This window comes from Phragmites australis, chromosome 4 (assembly GCF_958298935.1).
Source record: "Phragmites australis chromosome 4, lpPhrAust1.1, whole genome shotgun sequence".
NCBI classification, from domain to species: Eukaryota; Viridiplantae; Streptophyta; class Magnoliopsida; order Poales; family Poaceae; genus Phragmites; species Phragmites australis.
Window position 1 is genome coordinate 32,560,010 of NC_084924.1, and position 19,526 is coordinate 32,579,535.

Genomic DNA, 19,526 nt, shown 5'->3' on the forward strand with positions numbered 1-19,526 from the left:
AGTTTTCACCACCCCTCCTCTCTACAAACTGTGTCCTCATCTCTTTATATACTAGAGAGAAGGAGAACTTACAAGTGACCCTTTTCTACTTACCCATACCTTAGCTCAACCTCCTACCCCTAGGCTATTTAAAATGGGGGACGCACGTGCCCCTTTTTGTTCTCATAAAGCAGTCGAGCCCATCCCATCAACTAGACACCTTCAGCCTACGCCACCCTAGTCAACCGGTACGCCCCGTCCCATCACCGGTCTCGCACGCGTGCCTGTGAAGCAGTCTGATACGCCTATGAGCCCGTCCTATAACATTTAATGCTACGGGACAGGGCATGGTGACGACCTATCCGCTGGGGAGGAGTGCATAGGGAAGGAAATCAATTAAGTGAAATGCATTTAATGAGAATAGACTAGTTTGATGAGTATCTATCCCGCGACTAGCGAAGGCTGATTGCTGAAATCCCGTATATAGTAAGGATTCTGGTCACAAAGATGCTGACTGATCGCACAGTGGGACCTTGGTCCAGGAAAGAATCATTTACCAACTGGATATTGGCTGGTGTGGACCCTTAGAACAGGAGACCCCCCTATTCTATACACCGACAAGCCGACGAATAACACCTGAACAACGTGACAAAGACCAAGAGCACCGATGACTAAGGCGATGACACGCTGAGAGAGGTGATGTCGATTGGCCGAAGTGGTGTGGCGCGTGGGATGGCGATGAAGGGAAATGGCGTGACCTCCGTTCGGTCGTACCACGCCAGGGGGACGCAGCAATGCTATGGAGGCACGGACCATGAGCGGCAGCACTGTGGCCCAAAGGCGATGCAGCGATAGCCTCAGTGCTCGAGAAGAGGGTACACGCGTACTCGAGCAGGACAAGAGCCGCTGTCGATCAGCCAGGAGGAGTTGTGCATGATCGGCTAACTAGATCGAGGGCGTGGTAGGAGGTCGTGGTAGAGGCATCCTAATTGGTGGAGGCGACAATGAAGACGAAGACGAACCGATGTGGAGCACCATGCGAACAGAGTGGTGGGGTAGTGTCACGTGAGGGCATCCCCTGGAGCATCGTGCGCCCAACTGTGCCGCACGGGTGGAGACGAGGGACTGGCTGGTGGAGTCGACACCGAGGTTAGAGTGAAGGCGCGTGAAGGCGACGGGTGATGGGCGACACAACCCAATCTCTGATCGGGGAAAAAGGAAAAGGCAACAACAGTATGGCAGCTAGGGCACGTATCAACGGCGCGGCTACCCGAGCGATGCAGTAGATTAGGCTAGCCTTGCGTCGGCACGACACCCACGAGCAATGTGATAGATCGACAAACGTTCGATGGGTGCGGCCGTCCGAGCAACATGACAGATCAGACGCGACATGCACGCATCATGCAAGACGACGTAGACAAGCAGAGCCGGATACGTGGCACATGGACAAGTCGGCCAACGAAAATGGGTGACGCAAATTGGCACGACCGTGTCCACGCGACCAATGATCGATGACCACGTGACCCGGAATGCGATGACCACGTGACCTTTTAGGTACTGACGGCGCGACAATGTGACCACGCAACCAAGTGACGAAAGAGCGGGCAATCGGCGCGAGCCTTCCGGCGGAGCGAGCGACGGAGGAGCCTTCTGGTGCTGGACGATGTGAAACCGACAGCGGATTAATAGGATCGGCCGTGAAAATTGAACTACTGGTTGCGCAGCCACCAGTGGAGATTATGGAGATCGATCTCCTTGGGGCGACGCGACGAAAGCGGTGGGTTTAGAGCTTGGACCGAAACCTAAATTAATATCATATGAGAGTATGAGGATTGATTAATATTATTGATATATTGTATTGAGTCTCGATGGCTAAATATATAAGTACATATAGCTTAAATATCAAATAACCTTATAGATAGAATAAAATTTAATTCTAACGTATTATAACAAATGGATTCTTGTATATCCTAAACCATACACTATCCATTACTCCGGATCAAATGATAGGCTGGCCAGTACCGAATCATCGATCTGCATAAATCTAGAAGTTTTATTTTTTTTACCAGGGCATGCCACAGTGATGGCTTATTGGCTTCGATCGGTAAATCCGTAAAAAATGTTTATTACCTGGCCTCTGTACCCAGGAATAACTAGCAAATACAGCCGCTGGATGCAGTGCAGAACGAATGCCGGTTACAAACATGCATCTCTGTACCCAGGTATACTATACAGTGCGCTTCTGCTCTTCCGAGTTGTGCGCGCTGCTGCGCATGCCTAGGCAGCGAGGCTCGTGGTCCCTCTGCAATTCGAAATCTCCGACCGGCACGAACGGTTCTTTTCAAGGTTTTCTGAAAGAACGTCGGCGTACGGCTTATGCTAGTCGTGTGCCATGAACGGAAGTCAGCCTGCTCCCTCTGCCGGGCCAGCAGACGAACGGAAGATTTGTGTACGGTGACCATCCGCTGCTGCTACGCCAGCCAATCCACGTACCTGTAGTGACCTCGGCATCCTTTCCGGGCGAGCGGCACGAGCGCGGCCGGCGTAGTCGATCGGCCGTGGCTAGGCTAGCCGCGCACGCGCGTCCTGGGGTGACGACGCAAAACAAGTTGGATTTTTAACAGGAGTGCGACTAGGAGCGCTGCCGCTACTGTTCTGTTCGTCCGTCCGTCATGTGCAGACCACGGGCAGGGATGGTCCAGTTGTTGATCACGAATAGGAGTCTGTTAAGATTATCTCTAACCGATTCCCATTAGAGATCAAAAAAATTTTACGAGATGATTTTCGTTTTTTCTAGTATTTTAATGATTTCTTTTCACGATTACCATCGTGAAGTAATTCCTAAGATCATTTTTTAATAAGATTTTCTCACCTTTATTTTCACGAACTCTTCGGAAAAAAAACAATTAAAAGATAAGAAAAAATAAAAAAATAAAAAAAAGAGGAATCAGAAAGAGAAAGAAATAAAAGGAATATAACTGAGATGGTCTAACGTCAGGTGTTAGCTGTTCTTGATCACGCACTTAGGCGACACGTAGATCTATCGGTACACGTCGTCTGCAGCAGCGGCAGGTACGTGAATGGTGAATCCACCGCTGCGCGGGTCCGGTACGCTCTCGCGGCGCTGCGGCTCGAGTTTTGGGCGACGCGACAAGCGAGCCTGCCCTCACTGGGGAAAACCAAACTTCTGTGGGGGCGCATCGATCGCATCAGCAGCACTGCAGCAGCTTTGCGTGCGTACAAATGATGCATGCGTCCAAGACCGTAACTTTGACCTTCGCAACCTTCTTGTCTGCTGTCTGCCATGTACAAACATATCGAGACGGTGCAACAGTGCCCGGGATGCGCCTCGCTGCTAGCTCGTAATATCTGTTCGCACCTCCGTTTCAAAGGAGTACTCCATTATTAGTTCATGCAGTTCTACGCTGCATTGGAGAAACCAATGCAGAAAGATTACATTCTCTGTATTAAAGTGAACTTGCATCGTTCGATAGAAACGGAGAACCAGATTTGTCGCTACAGTAACTTATAAATAGTAAATCGGTGCTACAGTATGTCGCATCACTGTTGGTACAATACTTACTACAGACAACTGTAGCGGTTGACTTATTACACTGTTCATACAGTGATTCTATGTATTAATCGGAATTAAGGCAGATGATCCGGATCCGTTCTACACCTCTAGTCCTGATTTTGTTTATTCACTTCACTGCAACATTTGCAATTCCCAATATAACTCCTCTCTCGGTGCTCCTCCCAAAGCCTCAACTACCAGCCAACCGAGCCAGTGCAATATCGTCACCATCCCAGGTCAAGCCAGGTGATCAACAACCGCAGTGCACCACAGATCAACCAACCCCTGTCTCAGCGCTGCAGCATCAGAGTCCCTGTCTCTGTCCCCTGCTTGCACGCACCATGCCGGCGCCCTGCTGGTTCCAGAAGCTCAGGAGGAGGAGGAAGAATAAGGGCAAGCAAAGCCCATGCGGAAACCAAGGCTCCGCCGCCGCCGACACCGCGGAGGCGACTCCCTCGGCGGCGTGCGCGGACAAATGTCCGAGCAGCCAATGCGAGCCTCTCGTTGCGGCGTTACAGCTGCCACCGGAGTGGGCTTTGTCCCCGAACAGGGCCTCCTACTACTTCCCCAGCGCGGACCGCGAGCGCCACGACACAGGGCTCCGGTGCGTCGCCCGGCGCGACGACGCCGACGCCTACGCAACGGCCCTGGACGTCCGCGTCGACGTGGTGCACCGCCGCGCGGGGGACCGGCGGCTCGGCGGCCTCGACGCGCCGCCGGGGACGCCGGAGCTCAAGCTGCGGCCCATCGTCACGAGGCCCGTCGTCAAGAACGACGCCTCGGACGACGCTGCTGGCGGCGTTAGCAGCGTCACCACGTCGGCCGCCACGACGCCGTCGACCAGGGCGCGGGGGTTCCACGTGAAGCCGGCCGGCGGTAGGAGGCGGCGGCGGCGGCGGCGCGACCATGACAACGATGCGCGGAAGGAGAAGGCGGCAGCGGCAGCGCCGCTGTTGCAGCACGGGGGCACGAGGCGGCGGCGGTGGCTGTACGAGAGCCTGGTGGTGGTGAAGGCGTCGTTGGACCCGGAGCGGGAGCTAGCGGAGAGCATGGCGGAGATGGTAGTGGCCAACGGCATCCGGTCGTCCGAGGACCTCGAGGAGATGCTCGCGTGCTACCTCGCGCTCAACGCCGCCGAGCACCACCGCGCCGTCGTCGCCGCGTTCCGCCGCGTCTGGTTCCATCTCGGCAGGCAAAGACCGCACGTCTAGCGAGCAAACCACCTGAGGCCTTGATCACTTTACCAACTCACAAACACTAGCCGATTGCTTACAAAAGGCAATGTAATATCGTGAGACTTGTGACATTCATGCACGCACAGCGTGCCTGGACCTTGCCGTGTTCATAATTCATATGGCCTAAAACCATCGTCATGCTTTAGTTGTTCTTGTACATTATTGGCCAGATCGTGTTGTGTAGCTTCTCGATTACGCGAAAGTTGACAGCATTTTCTTCCTTGCTTCTTTTGTTCTGGCAATACTGTAGGTGAGGTTGAAGAATGGAAGCACGCGCATGACCGACGATGTGCGCACTCGACAACCCCACTTCAGTTTCAAAAGCGAACCGAATCTTGCCTTTACAGCTCGACGCACTAGAAGATCAATGCGAATTGAGCTGTTGATCCCTCCCTGTGGATCTTTCTTTTGAAGATCTGTCAGGCCGGTCCCTGGCCCTCCCAGGTCTCACACCAACACTAGGTCGGTGAAGAAGGTTAAACATCCTCGCAGCACCGTGCCCCTAGCCGAGTAGGCCGAGTAGCATCAAATAGCTTTTGTACTCCGCTACTCGGGCTCAATTGCCATTTAGCACTGATCCCATGAGAGTATCGGTACCATGACAACGAAGCCGTCTCTCTCTTCTTGATCTTCCTTTTCTCTTTTTGATACGGGTGTTCTCACCCTTTGCCCACACCCCAGGTTGCGGGCGGTTAGAACTGACATGATGTCTCCTCTTGAGTCTTGACAGGGTGACCTTAGGTCAGACAATCAAAGAGCATGGATACCTGAGACGTCATGGTCACTAGTTTCCTCAGAGTGAAAGTGAAACGGACTGACATTTCGATCTGACAACAACACCATCCTGCATGCCAGCATCTGCTGCTCATCATCTGCCATTCACCTCTGGGAGATGCAAAACGAGGACTTCTGAACCGGAGAAACCAAGCCCTTCCTGCGCCGCGTAAGATCGAGCTGGCAGTTTCCCCAGGGCGGAGTACAAGCTTAGCTGCGATCGCGCGCACCCGTGGCCTGCCAGGTGAGAAAAGGCAGAAAAGACCCCTGCCACAGCAGGGCCATACCATCCCCTTCCCCTGCGCAGCGCTGTGCTGCATTGTCGCGAAGATGAAGCAAGCAAAAGGATGGCCTTTTGAGCTTTGAGAGAAGAACGTAAAAAAAGGTTACATAAGTTTTGAGAAAAGGCTGCACCGTGGCGCCTAGAGCGAGCTAAAAGGAGCCCTTGATGGATTGTGCTTGTCCTTTTGTTTTAGTAACAGTATAAGGAAAGAAAGCATCAGCGAGCTACACATTGTGATCGGTGAATCAGTGACTGTAGACTGTACTGGGCTTCAGTGATTAGATACGGACTTACTGAAAGAACATATCCATATTACAAGTTTCTATGCGGATAGAAGAGATTCTACTTCTATTCTGAAGGTGAAGTAGATTCAGAGAAGAGGTGTCTGGTATTTCTTCTTTTTCTGGAGCGTTCGAGCACTCGAGGAGGGAAGCTGCTTGACAAAATTATATCAAAGCATGAGAGAGACAATTATATTGAAGCTGGTTCTATGAAGAGCTATTGGGAGTAGCCTCAGCTTATCAAGTTTCCTAGAGAAGTGCAAGAATCCCCTAGCTGTTTAGGTGATCGAGCTTTAGCCTCTGGTGGCTCTAAGCTTAATTAGAAACACCTCGAACAGAGGGAGAGTCAGAGACGGAGAAGATCAAACTGAAATGTGCAGCAAGCGGCATCGCCGCAGAGGCGCAGAAGCAGAGTACACAAGGTAAGAGCAGGAACAACCGCAACATACAATGGTTTCACCCATCCGATTGCTCAGGAGTGTAGATTGCCGAACTGTGCAGGCCTGCCTTTCGGCAGCTGTCAGTAGGACCGAAGTGGAAGCCGAAAAGGATAGGGGCCCCTGCAAAGGATGAATTGAACAGAAAATCACAATGTGGCAGCTTTGTCGGAAGGAGATTTTTTTAAAAAATAAAATAAGAGGGACGTTCTTCTTTTTTTTAGATGAAAAATAAGAGTGATGTTCTTCGTGTCAGGTGAGTCGGAAAGGAACCGGTTTGGTACGAGCAGAGCAGGCATTCCAGAGGTCAGAATCTAGGATAGATTAGCTCGTGATGTGTTTACGATATCTCTTCATTGTAGTCTGTATACTGAAGCAAACAAAAGGAAAGGCAAGCAGAAAACATGGGAAGGCACAGCAGAAACCTAAGTATCATTACCTGATCTTTCTCCTTGCTAAGTTACACTGAAACTGAACATATAACTGTATAAGTACCCCTGAAATCCTTCTACGATGTAACTATAGACACAAAAGTGGAAAAAAGTGAGAAGAAGATAAGGTATCAATGAAATTTTACACGGTAGGATATACTAATATACTACACCACTAGAGCCCTCGTATCTGTGCTCCCAAGAAAATTCTGCACAAAGCTCCTTTCGCTCTCAAACTCTATTGATCAGTTGTATCATCTGTATGTACGTCAAGTCTCACCGGGCCCCAGCATTAAGAGGTGCGAATCCATCTTCATCTCCCACTTTGCAAAATCCTGGTGACCTGAAACAATGTGAAAAGCAATTCTCTGAATGCTTAACATAAGCACAAAATTGTAACATTACATACTACGTACTAGCGATACTATAGCATAAAGCGCACCAACTTAAAAGCTCATATCATAACAACATTGACTACTGCTCAAATCTAGTGGCACTTGATGACAAGCTCCCTGCAATAATAAAAAAAATCCCATATACCTTTCCCGTCATATTTATCTCAGATTTAGTTTTACTACCAGGATATATTTGCAGGAATGCAGTCCGTAGTTTACATCTAATTCTATGGTTTAACTAATACTCCGAAATTACCTGCTTTCTGTTGCACCAGCTCTAGACCTTTGTAACACCGAGGCAGAGACATCTGTAAACATCTTACTGGCAGAATGTGTGTTAGTAGCTTCGTTTGACTTCGATGAGAAAAAAGTCAGTGCAAAAGGCCCCAAAGATCCAAACTCAATATTCTCTACCGGTGGACCATTTGCAAAAGGGAAGGACGGTTGAGAAGTATCAGATACTGGAGGCTTCTCTTGGCTATTGATGTTACGAGGAGAAAGTGGCACCTCTGGCAACAATGGCCTTACTTGACCTCCATTGTCAACATGCTTGTCTGAGTAAACATTAGATACTGGAGGCTTCTCTTGGCTATTGAGACGAGAAAGTGGGACCTCTGGCACCAATGGCCTTACCTGACCTCCATTACCAATATGCTTGTCTGAGTAGACCTCAGATACTGGAGGCTTCTCTTGGCTATTGATGTTATGACAAGAAAGTGGCACCTCTGGTAACAATGGCCTTACCTGACCTCCATTATCAACATGCTTGTCTGAGCAAACCTCCGTTTCTAAACCATTAATAGTGCTCACCGCACGGCTACATGGTATGTGGTCTGCTCCTCTTACAAAAGAAAGGTGCTCTTTGTGATTATCAAAATTTTGTCTTTCAGCTGAGTTCTTCTTTGAGCAAACCTGGCCACGTCGTTTGTTTTGAAGCTTCAATGGTATTTGCTTTGTTGTCCAGTCAAGTATCTGATGCTCTTTTCTAGTGCCATAGCTCTGCTCTCTGGACACTCTAGACAAGTTGTTGCTTCGACTAGCTCTAGTACAGTCCTTGGGAGTATTTTGACTATTAAATGCCTGATATTTCGCCTTCTGCTTCAGTGCACTGGGAGGTCTTGCAAACTCCATGCCAGTGTCATAACATCGCCTCTGCAACATGTTTTTATTTGAGCAAACATCCTGCCGGTACTTTGGTATTTCTCTTGGTTCATTGTCACCTCTGATAAATTCATTTTCAGTATCACAACTCTGCTTTTCAACAGTCTTTCTATCTGAGTGAATGTATCCATGTGGACTATCCCAAACCTTTAACGGTTGACCTATTATTTTTCCCTTCGTTCTACTGTTTAGAGCAACTTGCTCCGTGTAAGAGACAAAACTTCCTCCTGGTGCCGAGGTCTGGTTACTTTTAATCTTCACTGGTTGATTTGTCAGTATTGTTACATTCTCTCTAGATGTCAAGTGTTCCTTGTAAGTATCATACCTCTGTCATACAATACAAAGAAGTAAAATCTGTAACCGTTAATCAACAGATAAAAAGTCAGGTACCAATATACAATTCTTACCTTTTTGGTAAAGGATGCTGTTCCATTCTTCTTGGGGATATCCTCAAAGCTATAACACCACGAAACAGAAGAAATCTCTGAATTAGAATGAGAAGAAGGCGAGAGTCCATTGGATGGAACATCTGTTCCAGAGTGCAATGATATATTCTGCTGGCAAGCCACATCCCACGGTTCTTCATCTTGTAAATACTGGGAAACATCTTCTGCGTAATGACTATGAGTACAAGAAACAGGAGATGATTTCCTTCCATTATTTTTAGTAGATGAAGGAAACAGTAACCCTGGCAATGCAGTGTCCGAATTCAACAAGCTACTAAGTGAAGCAACGTGAAAGGAATCCTTGTGAACCTTATCATCAGAAGATGATTCTTGAACAGACTGCAAAAACCCATCAAACAAGTATTCTAGGTGGTACTGAACTTGACGCAGGCATCTGAACTGTGAATCCAGATCCCCTGATAGATCTGGCAAGCTCAATGATGAGGGAGTAAGATGTTGTTTTTCCACATGAGCACTCCAATTTTTCTTGTTATTGGTTAGTTCCAAAGTATTGCCACCAGCAGAGGAGTTCCATGCATGTGATGGGTTGTTCAGATGAACTTCTGACTGTATCGATGATCTGACATCTACATGGAGGGCTTTAGCCGAGCAATGAGATACCTGCTCCATTTCATGGTCCATATAACACTTTTCACTGCCAGAATTTCCATTCTCTAGGTAAAGCGATGAGTATTGTTCTGGTGCATGATGGACAAAACGGGGTGATCCTGTACTTAAATAAGTATTTGATGCAACAATGTGACCCCCTGGGAAACAACTACCCAGATATGTAGGTATATCTATTCTATCATATGAATTGTTATTATCCAAGCTCTTTGAAAGATGACGAGGAGTTCTGTTCTCATCTTCCTTCTTGTAAGAAATTTTCATACTTGCTATATCTTCCAAAAGAGACTTGTCAGTATCAAGGGAAGGATGAAATACACCATCACTGCGAATATCTGGCCTTACTCCTCTTCCATTCCTTCCTAAAGTGTTCTTGAAAAAACTGTAAATCTCATCAGGAACAAGTTGTGATGGTAACGTGAGAATTTGACCAAGCTTTCGAGCACCATATGAGAAAGCTGTTCGAATACGATGAAAGCTAGCTGCACAAAATACAATTCCAAAAGTTAGCAGATGAGGCATCATGCAAAAGCAGAGCCCACAAATGTTCAGCTATGCCTATTGTTTATGCCTTGATGTGCACAGATAGCAGCACGACATCTATAATGATCATGCTGGACTGCAAGCTTACGTGTTTTTTTTCTTTCAGTTTTTCTGATGAAAGGAAGGGAAGAAGATGCACTAGAGGATAACATAGAAAATAAACGAATTATAGAGATATATGGTTAGTACAACCTTTGTTGACGCTTCTGCCAAGATTGTTGTACTCCTTCAGTGGATCAATTATATTTAGATGTTTCGGACAAAATCTCGTATAACATGCATCAGAATCTCTCTGAGGTACAAATGCTTTATCCACTGAACATTTTAGGAACTCTTTGTCAAACAATAAGTCATCAGCATGTGTACCTGTAGCTTCAACTGCAAGCAAGATGAATTTTAGGATGAAACAAGAAAATAGGCATCAGGTGATTACTCTGCCAAAGAAAAGATTGCAAGGTAGCTCACCAATTAAGTTTGGCAAAGATGACAAAGCAACAGGGCCATTTAAGCTTATGCAATAGTTGTCCCAGTCAAATTTACTAAAATATTCCAGAAACCTATACAGAACCTATGAATAAGAGAAGGCAGGGAAATAACAACCATATGAGCTTTTATATTGTCTAAAGTAAATATGTCTTCAAATGTAAGTAATTTCTTTGCAGGCATACCTCCAGAGGGCCATGGACATTTTTGTGGAATCGATTGAGTATGTAAAGGATCAGTATTTCCAGTGCGTAAGTAGATATTAATCCATGATAAGCTCCTAGTAGACGACTTTCATAATAGAACCATGCCTTGATTAATACGATGCTCCTTTTAAATAGATGGTTTTTTCCAACTTCACGATCAACCTGAAGAAGGAATAATCTTTTACTTTCCTATGACCTGGTACAGATGTGCAGTAACCAAATAAAAGTACATTTCGACAGCACAGGGAACCGAATGTTGAGCATTCCACACATTCAGCAAGTTAACTGCTTATTTTAACCTGAAATACTTTGAAGCGGAACATAATATAGATATTTGCAATACTTTTTCCACAAAAAGAAATGCATCAGAATACCAGCTCGAGGAAGCAGAGTGCGCAGATCCCGCCGGTTTGGTTGAATGAGATATCAACTATAATATTTTCAATAGTGCATTTAATGAGCCTGACCTGGATACATGAACATCGAGGAAATTTAGATGGATGCGCAAAACAATAAAGTAACATGTCGAGGAGGAAGATAGGAGACATATAGCTTCTAAGTGTAACCCTAACATATTTTAAGGATTTATTAAAAAGGCAGAAATGGAAATAGCAATTACAGGGGAGGAGATTCTCGCATGGCATCAGCTAACAGGACAATATCACAATTTGCTCAAAACATCACCCAGATAAATGACTAGGAATGTAGGAAAGGTAAACAGGAGAATGCACCTCAGCATTGATTAAATCCAAGTTCTTCACTTCAAATTCAGCATCACTATTCCGCTCCTCTGATTCAAGGACACCGTAAACATCATTGATCAAACTACTATTATAAGATGTATTTCCAAGTACAGTTAGATCAACATCCCCATCAGGAAGGTAAGTCTTTAATGGGACCGATCCGAATGCAAAGACCTGTGCAATACAAATAGAAGAGTTGTAGTTACGTCTAAAACCCGATATATCAAAAGATAGAACACATAATACAACGTGAGACACAAAGGCATTATACTGTCAAAAGACAATCATCAACCATAAGCGTTGGCAGGACGATGGACCGTGTCAATAAGGATAGGAAGTGAAAATTTCCAGGTCATCAACAATACATTCCATGAAGGAACAATTAAGGAATAGAAGTTCAGAAAAACTCTCTAATCACATGAAAGAAAGGGGACAATTCCACTTGGCATCTTGAAGTGATCCTCATTTGGTTCGATGTTACACGCACTTCTGGCATAACGGAAAAAAATGCAACACTGTAGATATGTCTCCCATTATACAGTCGTGACGGTAATTCAGCAAAAACATTACCTTCAACACGCCAAACTTTTCCATGAAAGAATCCTGTAGTCATTGACAAATGCTAGGAAGAAAAACTATAACATGACTCCTACTTCAGAACTGATGGTTGCATCTATAGCCAGCCACACGTTTCTAAGTATATCCGGCCATACAGATTACAGAGACATCCCGTACACATTAAAGGTGATCGGCACAACAGCAGTAAATAAGGACCAGTTTTCCAGTTCTACCAGCTGTGGGTACGAAGAATTTCACATGTATAAATGAGCTTATGGGCAAACTTCAAAGTACAACTCATCAGACAGCGACCGACGCGACCCTTCGGGGGCCCGAATTCTCATCAGTAAATAACAGTGAAATTGAGTTCTAACAAAGCACTCTAGGGATATCGCAGCAGAATTGAATGGAGGACGTTGGCAGGCAGCCGTCGGTGCACGGCACTAAATCCTGTCAAATCCTCTAATGCAGAGGCATCATGCCAGGAAGATTCCGCTACAGAATTTACAAGTTGTCAAACTATTCGGTAAATCCACGTGGATATGCACAGCACGAAATGTACGCTGCTGCCTGCCTGCCAGTCAAGCAGGCAATCACAGGCAGAAACACAGCGATTACTACAAGCAAAAATATTTTTCCTTCTTTCTGGTGAGCAAGAAAAGTTGGATTTCCTACAGAATATCGTGGCTTTTCATCGAACGTAATGCTTGCAAGGTTAAGTCATAGAAAATATTACTGTGCCCACAGAAAAGAAGCTTTTGACTACATCACGAAACTTTCTAATCACCAGCACAGAAACGTGTCCTTAGTTTCATAAAAAAAGGAAGTAAGAACGAAACGTGTCCGTAAAAGCAAAATCCACAGATCAGGGGCCGAGCTCACAGAAAGCTGTCCAGTCATTCCTAATTTCCAAAGCATACCATAACTATTTTCATCCAACACGAGATCAAATAGTCAAAATATATATAATCAAAATTATCCTCAATCCACCCCCCACCCCCCCACCCCCGGGAAAGGTCAGCTCAAAAAAGTAAGAAGTAGAAACACAGAATACCAACGAGGCGCCGCGAGCAAATAGAAAAGGAGTTAATCCTGATCCGTACGAACCGAAAAGAATAATCAATGGCTAATCCTCTCCTGAGTACGATGCCCATCAAATTTCAGAGAAAGCGATGCAAGCAGACTAGACAGGGAAAATCTTTGTTGCAACAAGCAAATTGGTGCATACATGTAAACAACGATAGTTGGTCCGTCCAATATCCATCCGAAGGTGATCCCACTATCCTATCAATAAAATGGTTGATTTCGTAATGTGGTTATTTCTGCAAATCAACCTCTTCATCGGAGGATAGTAAGATTAATTGTAGCTTTCGAATAAAGATTGAACGGGTAACAGACACTGTTTGAACGTCCCTTTACTTGTTTGCCAAAAATATTCCCCGTCTAAACAAATCAACACCAAACTAAACAAAAAAACGAAGATAAAAAAACTACTAACAGTAAACAAAAGGACGAGAATCCCGAGACATTTCAGGGTGCAGCACAGCAGCAGGGGAGTAAGAAATCACTAATCACAGAACCAAAACATCCACGACGATTACCCAACCAAAACCCCAAACGAAAGCAGAAAATGGAGAGCAAACAGAGTCCGCGGCGCGCGAGCTCGAACGAGGGCCGCACTGCCATGAGACGACGACGCACCTCGCACCCGAGCGCGGCGCCGACGAGCCTCCGCGCGTAGTCGACGACCTCCGCGCGCCGCCGCTCCGAGGCCTCTGTGGGCTGCACGCGCCGGACCACCTCTGCTGCCGCCTTCTCCGCGGCTGCCACCGCCCCCGCCGGGATCGCCGCGGGCCCCGGCGCCTCCCGCGCCGCCGCCAGCGTGCTCCTCCCTCCGGCCCCTGCTCCTCCTCCGCCGCCCCCGCCCGCCGCCATCCGAGAGTGCTACCTCGTCGCCGCAGCCATGCGGGACTGGAGAAACGGAAGGAGGGATTCCGGCTACTGCACCGTGCTACACTATTTCGGTACTGTTCGCCCTCTCACCTGTGCTGAAGGATTTCGATGGGGGGGGTTTTGCCGAGTCGTTACGGGCGCGAGTGGGAGCGCAGGGCGGTGCTTGGGTTCCCGAGGCGGGGAGTGACTTGGGGTGGGTAGGAAGGTGGGTGGGTGGGTGGGTGCCCGCTGCCCTCGTCGGACGCGCGAGGATGCCCGGGAGGGGAGGAAACCTGCGGGTGTGAACAAGACCCACGAGAAGGAGGCGGTGCCGGTGGCGGGGTCCGGGATTTATATGGGAGTGCCGAGTGCATGTGTGTTCGTGTTGCGGTGGCGATGGTTGTCTTGGTCTTGGGGCGACTAGCGAGAGAAAGGCAATGGGGTTGTCGACGTTGCTGATCGCTCTCGCTGACTTGGCTTGTGGGGGCAGCAGAGGAGTGGGGCCGTGCCGACGTGACCGCCTGAGCCTCTGAGGCTGAGGGAGACTCTGTTCGGTTACAGCGATGGGATGGGATCGGTGCTGCATCTGCACTGCTGCTTGTGCTTGGAGTTAATTACAACTGCACAGCGGCGCAACCACTTTCCAACTCCAATTCTGACCGGCCAGGTTGATCGGGTCGGCGTTCCAAGAACGCGGTGCAGTTTTGCGTGCCTCGTGGAAGCGAAGGCCGAGGGAGCAGATCACCAATGCGACGGCGACAGGAGCCGCATTGTGCCATGCTCCGCACGGTGGCGTTGGTGGCGGCGGGTGATCGAGTGTAAGATCCATAAACGGATTTGTTGGAGTACAAAAATAGTAGAGACATGAGACAATTCAATACTGAATGAATTTTTTTATTGCATTTCATTTTAATTTATACAGGACGAAAGGATAGGTTCGTACCTCTTCGGAGAAGTATCTCTTCCTAATGGGTGTTCTTTTAGAGAGATATCTCTTTTTAATAAATATTTAATTGATCATTAATATTTGTGTATTGAATTATATGTATATAAGACAATGAAATCTCCTCAAAAACCCTGTGGAAGAAATATGAGAAGAAATAATTATAAGATACCATTAAAAACTCCTTAAAAACCTAGGAGAAAATGATGTGGCGTATCTGCTTGTATTGATATTGTCTCATTAAAAATCTTATATGAGAAATCATATTAGAAAAACTCATAAATGACAAGAGTGCAATATTTATGATACGAGGATCATAACAGGTTATGTATTAGGAATTTACTCGCCTAAACTTTGCATATCTTAAAATTATCTCATACCAATTCCATGAATGCAATAAATATGTTGGTAAAGACTTTATGGATAAATATATAAGATTATCACACAATATTATTTGCAAAATATTCCAGCAATAAAAGCAACATTATCTTCATAGATAATGGTAAATGATTCTGATGAAGCACTAACACACGACTCTTGTGTCTGTTAATCATTCTATAAAGCTATACATATTTATGTGATACTTCACATCATTATTTTAGAATGATTAATGGAAGTAGGTATGAGAGTCTATTTTGATGACTTTTATGAAAAAAAATTCCACCATATAAAAATATAAAGTCTGTCTATAATCTAGTATTATGTAATCAAATAAATAACCAACATATGTATATCCAGCTCTAGTCATGTCTTGGTTTTTCTGATATAACCAAGATTGTTTTGTACCTTAGAGATGTTTGTAGGTATCCTTTACTCCTGCTCAATAGCATTTTGCTGGAGTTACGCTATATTTAGTTAGCAAGTTATCTGCAAATGCAATATCAGGTATGTTACAATTTGCAAGATATATTAGCACTATAAAGGTACTGGGATATATAACTTTATGTCCAAATATCTCTTTATCATTATCCCAAAATTTGAATGGATCTTTATCCATTTCAAGGGATTGAACAACCATAGTTATGGATCTTTATCCATTTCAAGGGATTGAACAACCATAGTTATTTGGGTGATATATCCATATTGAATTTCTTCAATATCTTCTGGATATATGCAGACTAGTATATAAGTATTTCTGAGGGAATATGTACAAGTTGTAAACTTAAGCAAAATTTGTTTTTACCTAAATTATTCATCTCAAATTCTGTCTTAAGATGATTGTGTGCTTCTTGTGTATTTCCGATGATGTAGAGATTACCTACATACACTAAGATGATTCAAAATACTTTTGAGAATTTATTTATAAACACATATGAGCAATCATCATTTGAGTAACCCTTTTACAGAAAGAACTTATTAATCGGTTTGTACCATATTTTATCTGACTGTTTTAAGTCACGAAGTGACTTTACACAATATATGTTTCGATTTATTTTGGCATTCGGAATTTCAAGTTCTTCAGGAACTTTCATATATATTTTTGAATCAAGTGATCAGATTCTGCCAATGATATTTAATATTGAATGTTATTCCACTTATAACTGGAGGGAATTTATTTCATCAAAAATAAATGGCCAGTCTCTGTATGAACTCTTGTGCTACATACCTCGCTTTGTATCACCACCTCATTATTTTCATCCTGTATGCGGACGAAAACCCTTTGATCTCACATGAAGGATATTGAAGAGTAGGTATTACTATGTTAAATACCTCTTTTTTTATTGAGCAAGTGCAATTCTTCCTTAATTGATTTCTTTTATCTGGTCCAGTCCGAGTGCTTGAGGCACCCTCCCATGGCCACAGACTTTGGCTTGAATCCAGTTGAACATTTTTTTGCAATTTTTTGAGGGGAAATATTTGTCGATAATTGTAGTATTTCTATTGTATGATTCTCCAGAATCAATATCGTTTTGTGGATATATCATTTACCCTTTTTAGTTCCTCGTGATTTCCCACAACAATAGAGTTAGGGTGTTCCGATATCCCAGCATCTTAAAATAGTGCACACATTTATACTGGGTCGTGAATGTTGAGCATCCATAGGCCTTGGATTTTGAGTATCTATAAGGTGTCAATTAACTTCAGATTGATTTGCATTAACTGTTTCATTTCCGTGGATGCTTATAAAAACATTATCCCTTGTGACCATACTTCTCCCTCTGTTATTTGCATTTGGGAGTTGAGTGATTTTATTAGATACCTCTACTCTTTCTGTTGCACTGAATGCGGGGATATCATTTAGTGACACCTTTATTGTCAGTAAATGTATCTGGCAGATAATTTGTAATGTGTTGTAAATTTATGAATCTTCAAACTTCATATTCAAATTCTTTAGTATGTAGATCTATGGATTGAATATCCATATCGAGGACTGAGTACATGTGACATTCTAATCTATTTCCTATCATTTTTGTGGTACTTTTGATCCCCTAATGGTTGAAAATTGTCCTCATCAGTCTCGTGAATAAGTCCCTTGTTAGGGGTATGAGGTATTTCATAATTGACACAAAAATATACCTCATATAGATCTTCAAAATCCTGTGAGGGCCCATTGATGTACACTGCGGTTTGTGATATTGATACATATGCAATGTAACTGAATTATTGTAGATGAAAAATACTTATTTAATTTTCACGTACTTAACTGCAATGGGGAAGTTATATGATATGTAGTTGATCTTATTTGAATTAAACATACGGTGTGTATGACCGTATGATTTCCAACATATAGTTGGTAAATTGCAATTCTAGAATTATGGTCATGAAATTAATTTAATTCTTTTGATAAGATATTCAGCTATACCATTTTGTGCGTGTACACATAAGGTAATTGATGCTCCAAATTAATGTCTAAGGCCATACAATAATTATTGAAGGCCAGTGAATTGAATTCAGTTGCATTGTCCATTCTAATTGATTTTATCTTGTGTTCAAGATAATTTGCTCCTGATTTAAGCAATAAATTTGTACATGCATCTATGAGCAACACAAAGTAACTCAATGGTCCATATAATGACTGAATATGACTATACATATTTCCTTGAATGTGTTCAAAGAAATTGAGTGGCTTATTTTAAATTTGAAGGTAAGGGGACTTTAAAATGAATTTTTCTATGACACATGCGGTGCACACAACATTTGAGGATTTTAGAAATTTTGCAACATTTTTATGACACATGCGGTGCACACAACATTCTCCCACAGTTTTGAGACTCAACCGTGAAACCATCTGCACGCTTCTCAAAGCGTGACTCGCCACTTGCTTATACCTTAAGCAAGCGCTTTGATATCAACACGTGTATTATGTCTTGTGATCCTAACCGCCGGCAAGTCTCTCCCACTCCCGATCCTTCAGGCCCTTGCCACTTAAACCGGAATTCCTTTCGCTTGACTTTGTCAACACGCCGTCTTCATCCTTTATTTCATGCTTTGCTTCACCTCCACGTGTATAGCTAGGATTACCCTTAACTCTGTCCGGCCTCCTTGATGGTCCGACACCAAGCACCCGTTTAGCCCCAATCACCCGTCATCGACCGCCAAGTTGCATTCATCACCTGCACACTATGAGACAAGCAAACACATTTCTCCAACTTCAACTCCAGTTAATCCATAATCAAAATACTTAAACCAAGCTCAAGCAATCCAAAACTCGACAAACTAAATTAACAACATTGTCAATTACTCATCACATATAAACCAAGGCATATATCAACTTGGTTTCCTAGGAATTGTATTCCATAAGCATGTTATCTTTGTTGAGGAAGTTATCCAGTTTTTACTGGATCATGTTGTTATAATGCTCTTGAGGAACATATTGAGAACACCTTACTTCCATATTGTTTCCTGTTTGAAGTGAGCTTCAAACTTATCCTCTTGAATTTATTTTTCTTTTCCAAAAGATATCAGGTATAGATCAATCAAATGCTTAGGGGTATGATAGCATGGTGATTCATACAATCACAATTGTGACAAACTTATGAGTTTTCATTCTAAACATTTTTGTGAAAAAATGCCATTAACCTTGTTTGATCCATAATAGTCATGTTTAATATTGTGTTTCCACTTTCTTTTGAATTTCTTCAAGGTGCGGTATTGATGTGGCAATACCTTATTAGCCAGAAAGAAAATAGATAAAATCTTCTCGATCATATTCGTGTATGAGACAGGTTGATCACAAAAATACAATTGTGAGCATAATTTATGAACAACGGAGGTATAATCTGCCATTGATACTTCTGGCAGAAGAAAAACCTTTTTGCTAATCATAGCACTCTCTGAATGCTGTCTGAAGAGCATGTGAATTTTCTTTCATCAGATATTGGATCTGAATGGAAGTGGATCCTTAAAAAAATGTGAGGCAACATATTTGAGTTGTTCAAATACCGCTGGGGCCTCAAGTTGAGATGTGGTGCGACCTCGGGATGTTAAATTGAAGTTTACATCCATAGCCTAAGTGAGATGTTTGCGACCATCTAACACGAGTTTATTAAACTCC

At 44.2% G+C, this 19,526-nt stretch overlaps 2 protein-coding genes across 5 annotated transcripts; one reads left to right on the forward strand and one right to left on the reverse strand.

Annotated features, from left to right (window-relative positions):
- Window positions 1–3,721: 3,721 nt before the first annotated feature.
- On the forward strand, window positions 3,722–4,980 carry LOC133914331 (transcription repressor OFP1-like). The gene has a single exon (XM_062357451.1). The coding sequence runs from the start codon at window positions 3,895–3,897 to the stop codon at window positions 4,762–4,764; it is 870 nt and encodes a 289-aa protein (XP_062213435.1). The 5' UTR covers window positions 3,722–3,894; the 3' UTR covers window positions 4,765–4,980.
- Window positions 4,981–6,971: 1,991 nt separating this feature from the next.
- Window positions 6,972–14,394, reverse strand: LOC133916147 (uncharacterized). Of its 4 annotated transcripts, XM_062359677.1 has the most exons (10): window positions 14,200–14,393; window positions 13,858–14,127; window positions 11,587–11,772; window positions 11,230–11,322; window positions 10,835–11,017; window positions 10,632–10,734; window positions 10,359–10,544; window positions 8,958–10,105; window positions 7,646–8,877; window positions 6,972–7,337 (listed from the first exon to the last, which is right to left on the reverse strand). In XM_062359677.1, exons 2-10 carry the CDS (start codon window positions 14,089–14,091, stop codon window positions 7,271–7,273), a joined length of 3,432 nt encoding a protein of 1,143 aa, XP_062215661.1. In that variant the 5' UTR covers window positions 14,092–14,127; window positions 14,200–14,393; the 3' UTR covers window positions 6,972–7,270. The 4 variants fall into 4 exon arrangements, with proteins under 4 accessions (XP_062215661.1, XP_062215662.1, XP_062215660.1 ...); XM_062359678.1 differs by having other exon boundaries at window positions 7,713–8,877; window positions 13,858–14,394; XM_062359676.1 differs by having other exon boundaries at window positions 13,858–14,393.
- Between the last annotated feature and the right edge of the window lie 5,132 nt (window positions 14,395–19,526).

Excerpts from the sequence above, each read along its gene's own strand:
- LOC133914331 (XM_062357451.1), top strand. The coding sequence starts at position 3,895 with ATGCCGGCGCCCTGCTGGTTCCAGAAGCTCAGGAGGAGGAGGAAGAAT.
- LOC133916147 (XM_062359677.1), bottom strand. The coding sequence starts at position 14,091 with ATGGCGGCGGGCGGGGGCGGCGGAGGAGGAGCAGGGGCCGGAGGGAGG. Across the intron at positions 11,018-11,229 it reads CACTCTGCTTCCTCGAGCTG|GTTGATCGTGAAGTTGGAAA; the intron begins GTATTCTGATGC and ends TTCCTTCTTCAG. Across the intron at positions 10,545-10,631 it reads ATCTTTGCCAAACTTAATTG|TTGAAGCTACAGGTACACAT; the intron begins GTGAGCTACCTT and ends TCTTGCTTGCAG.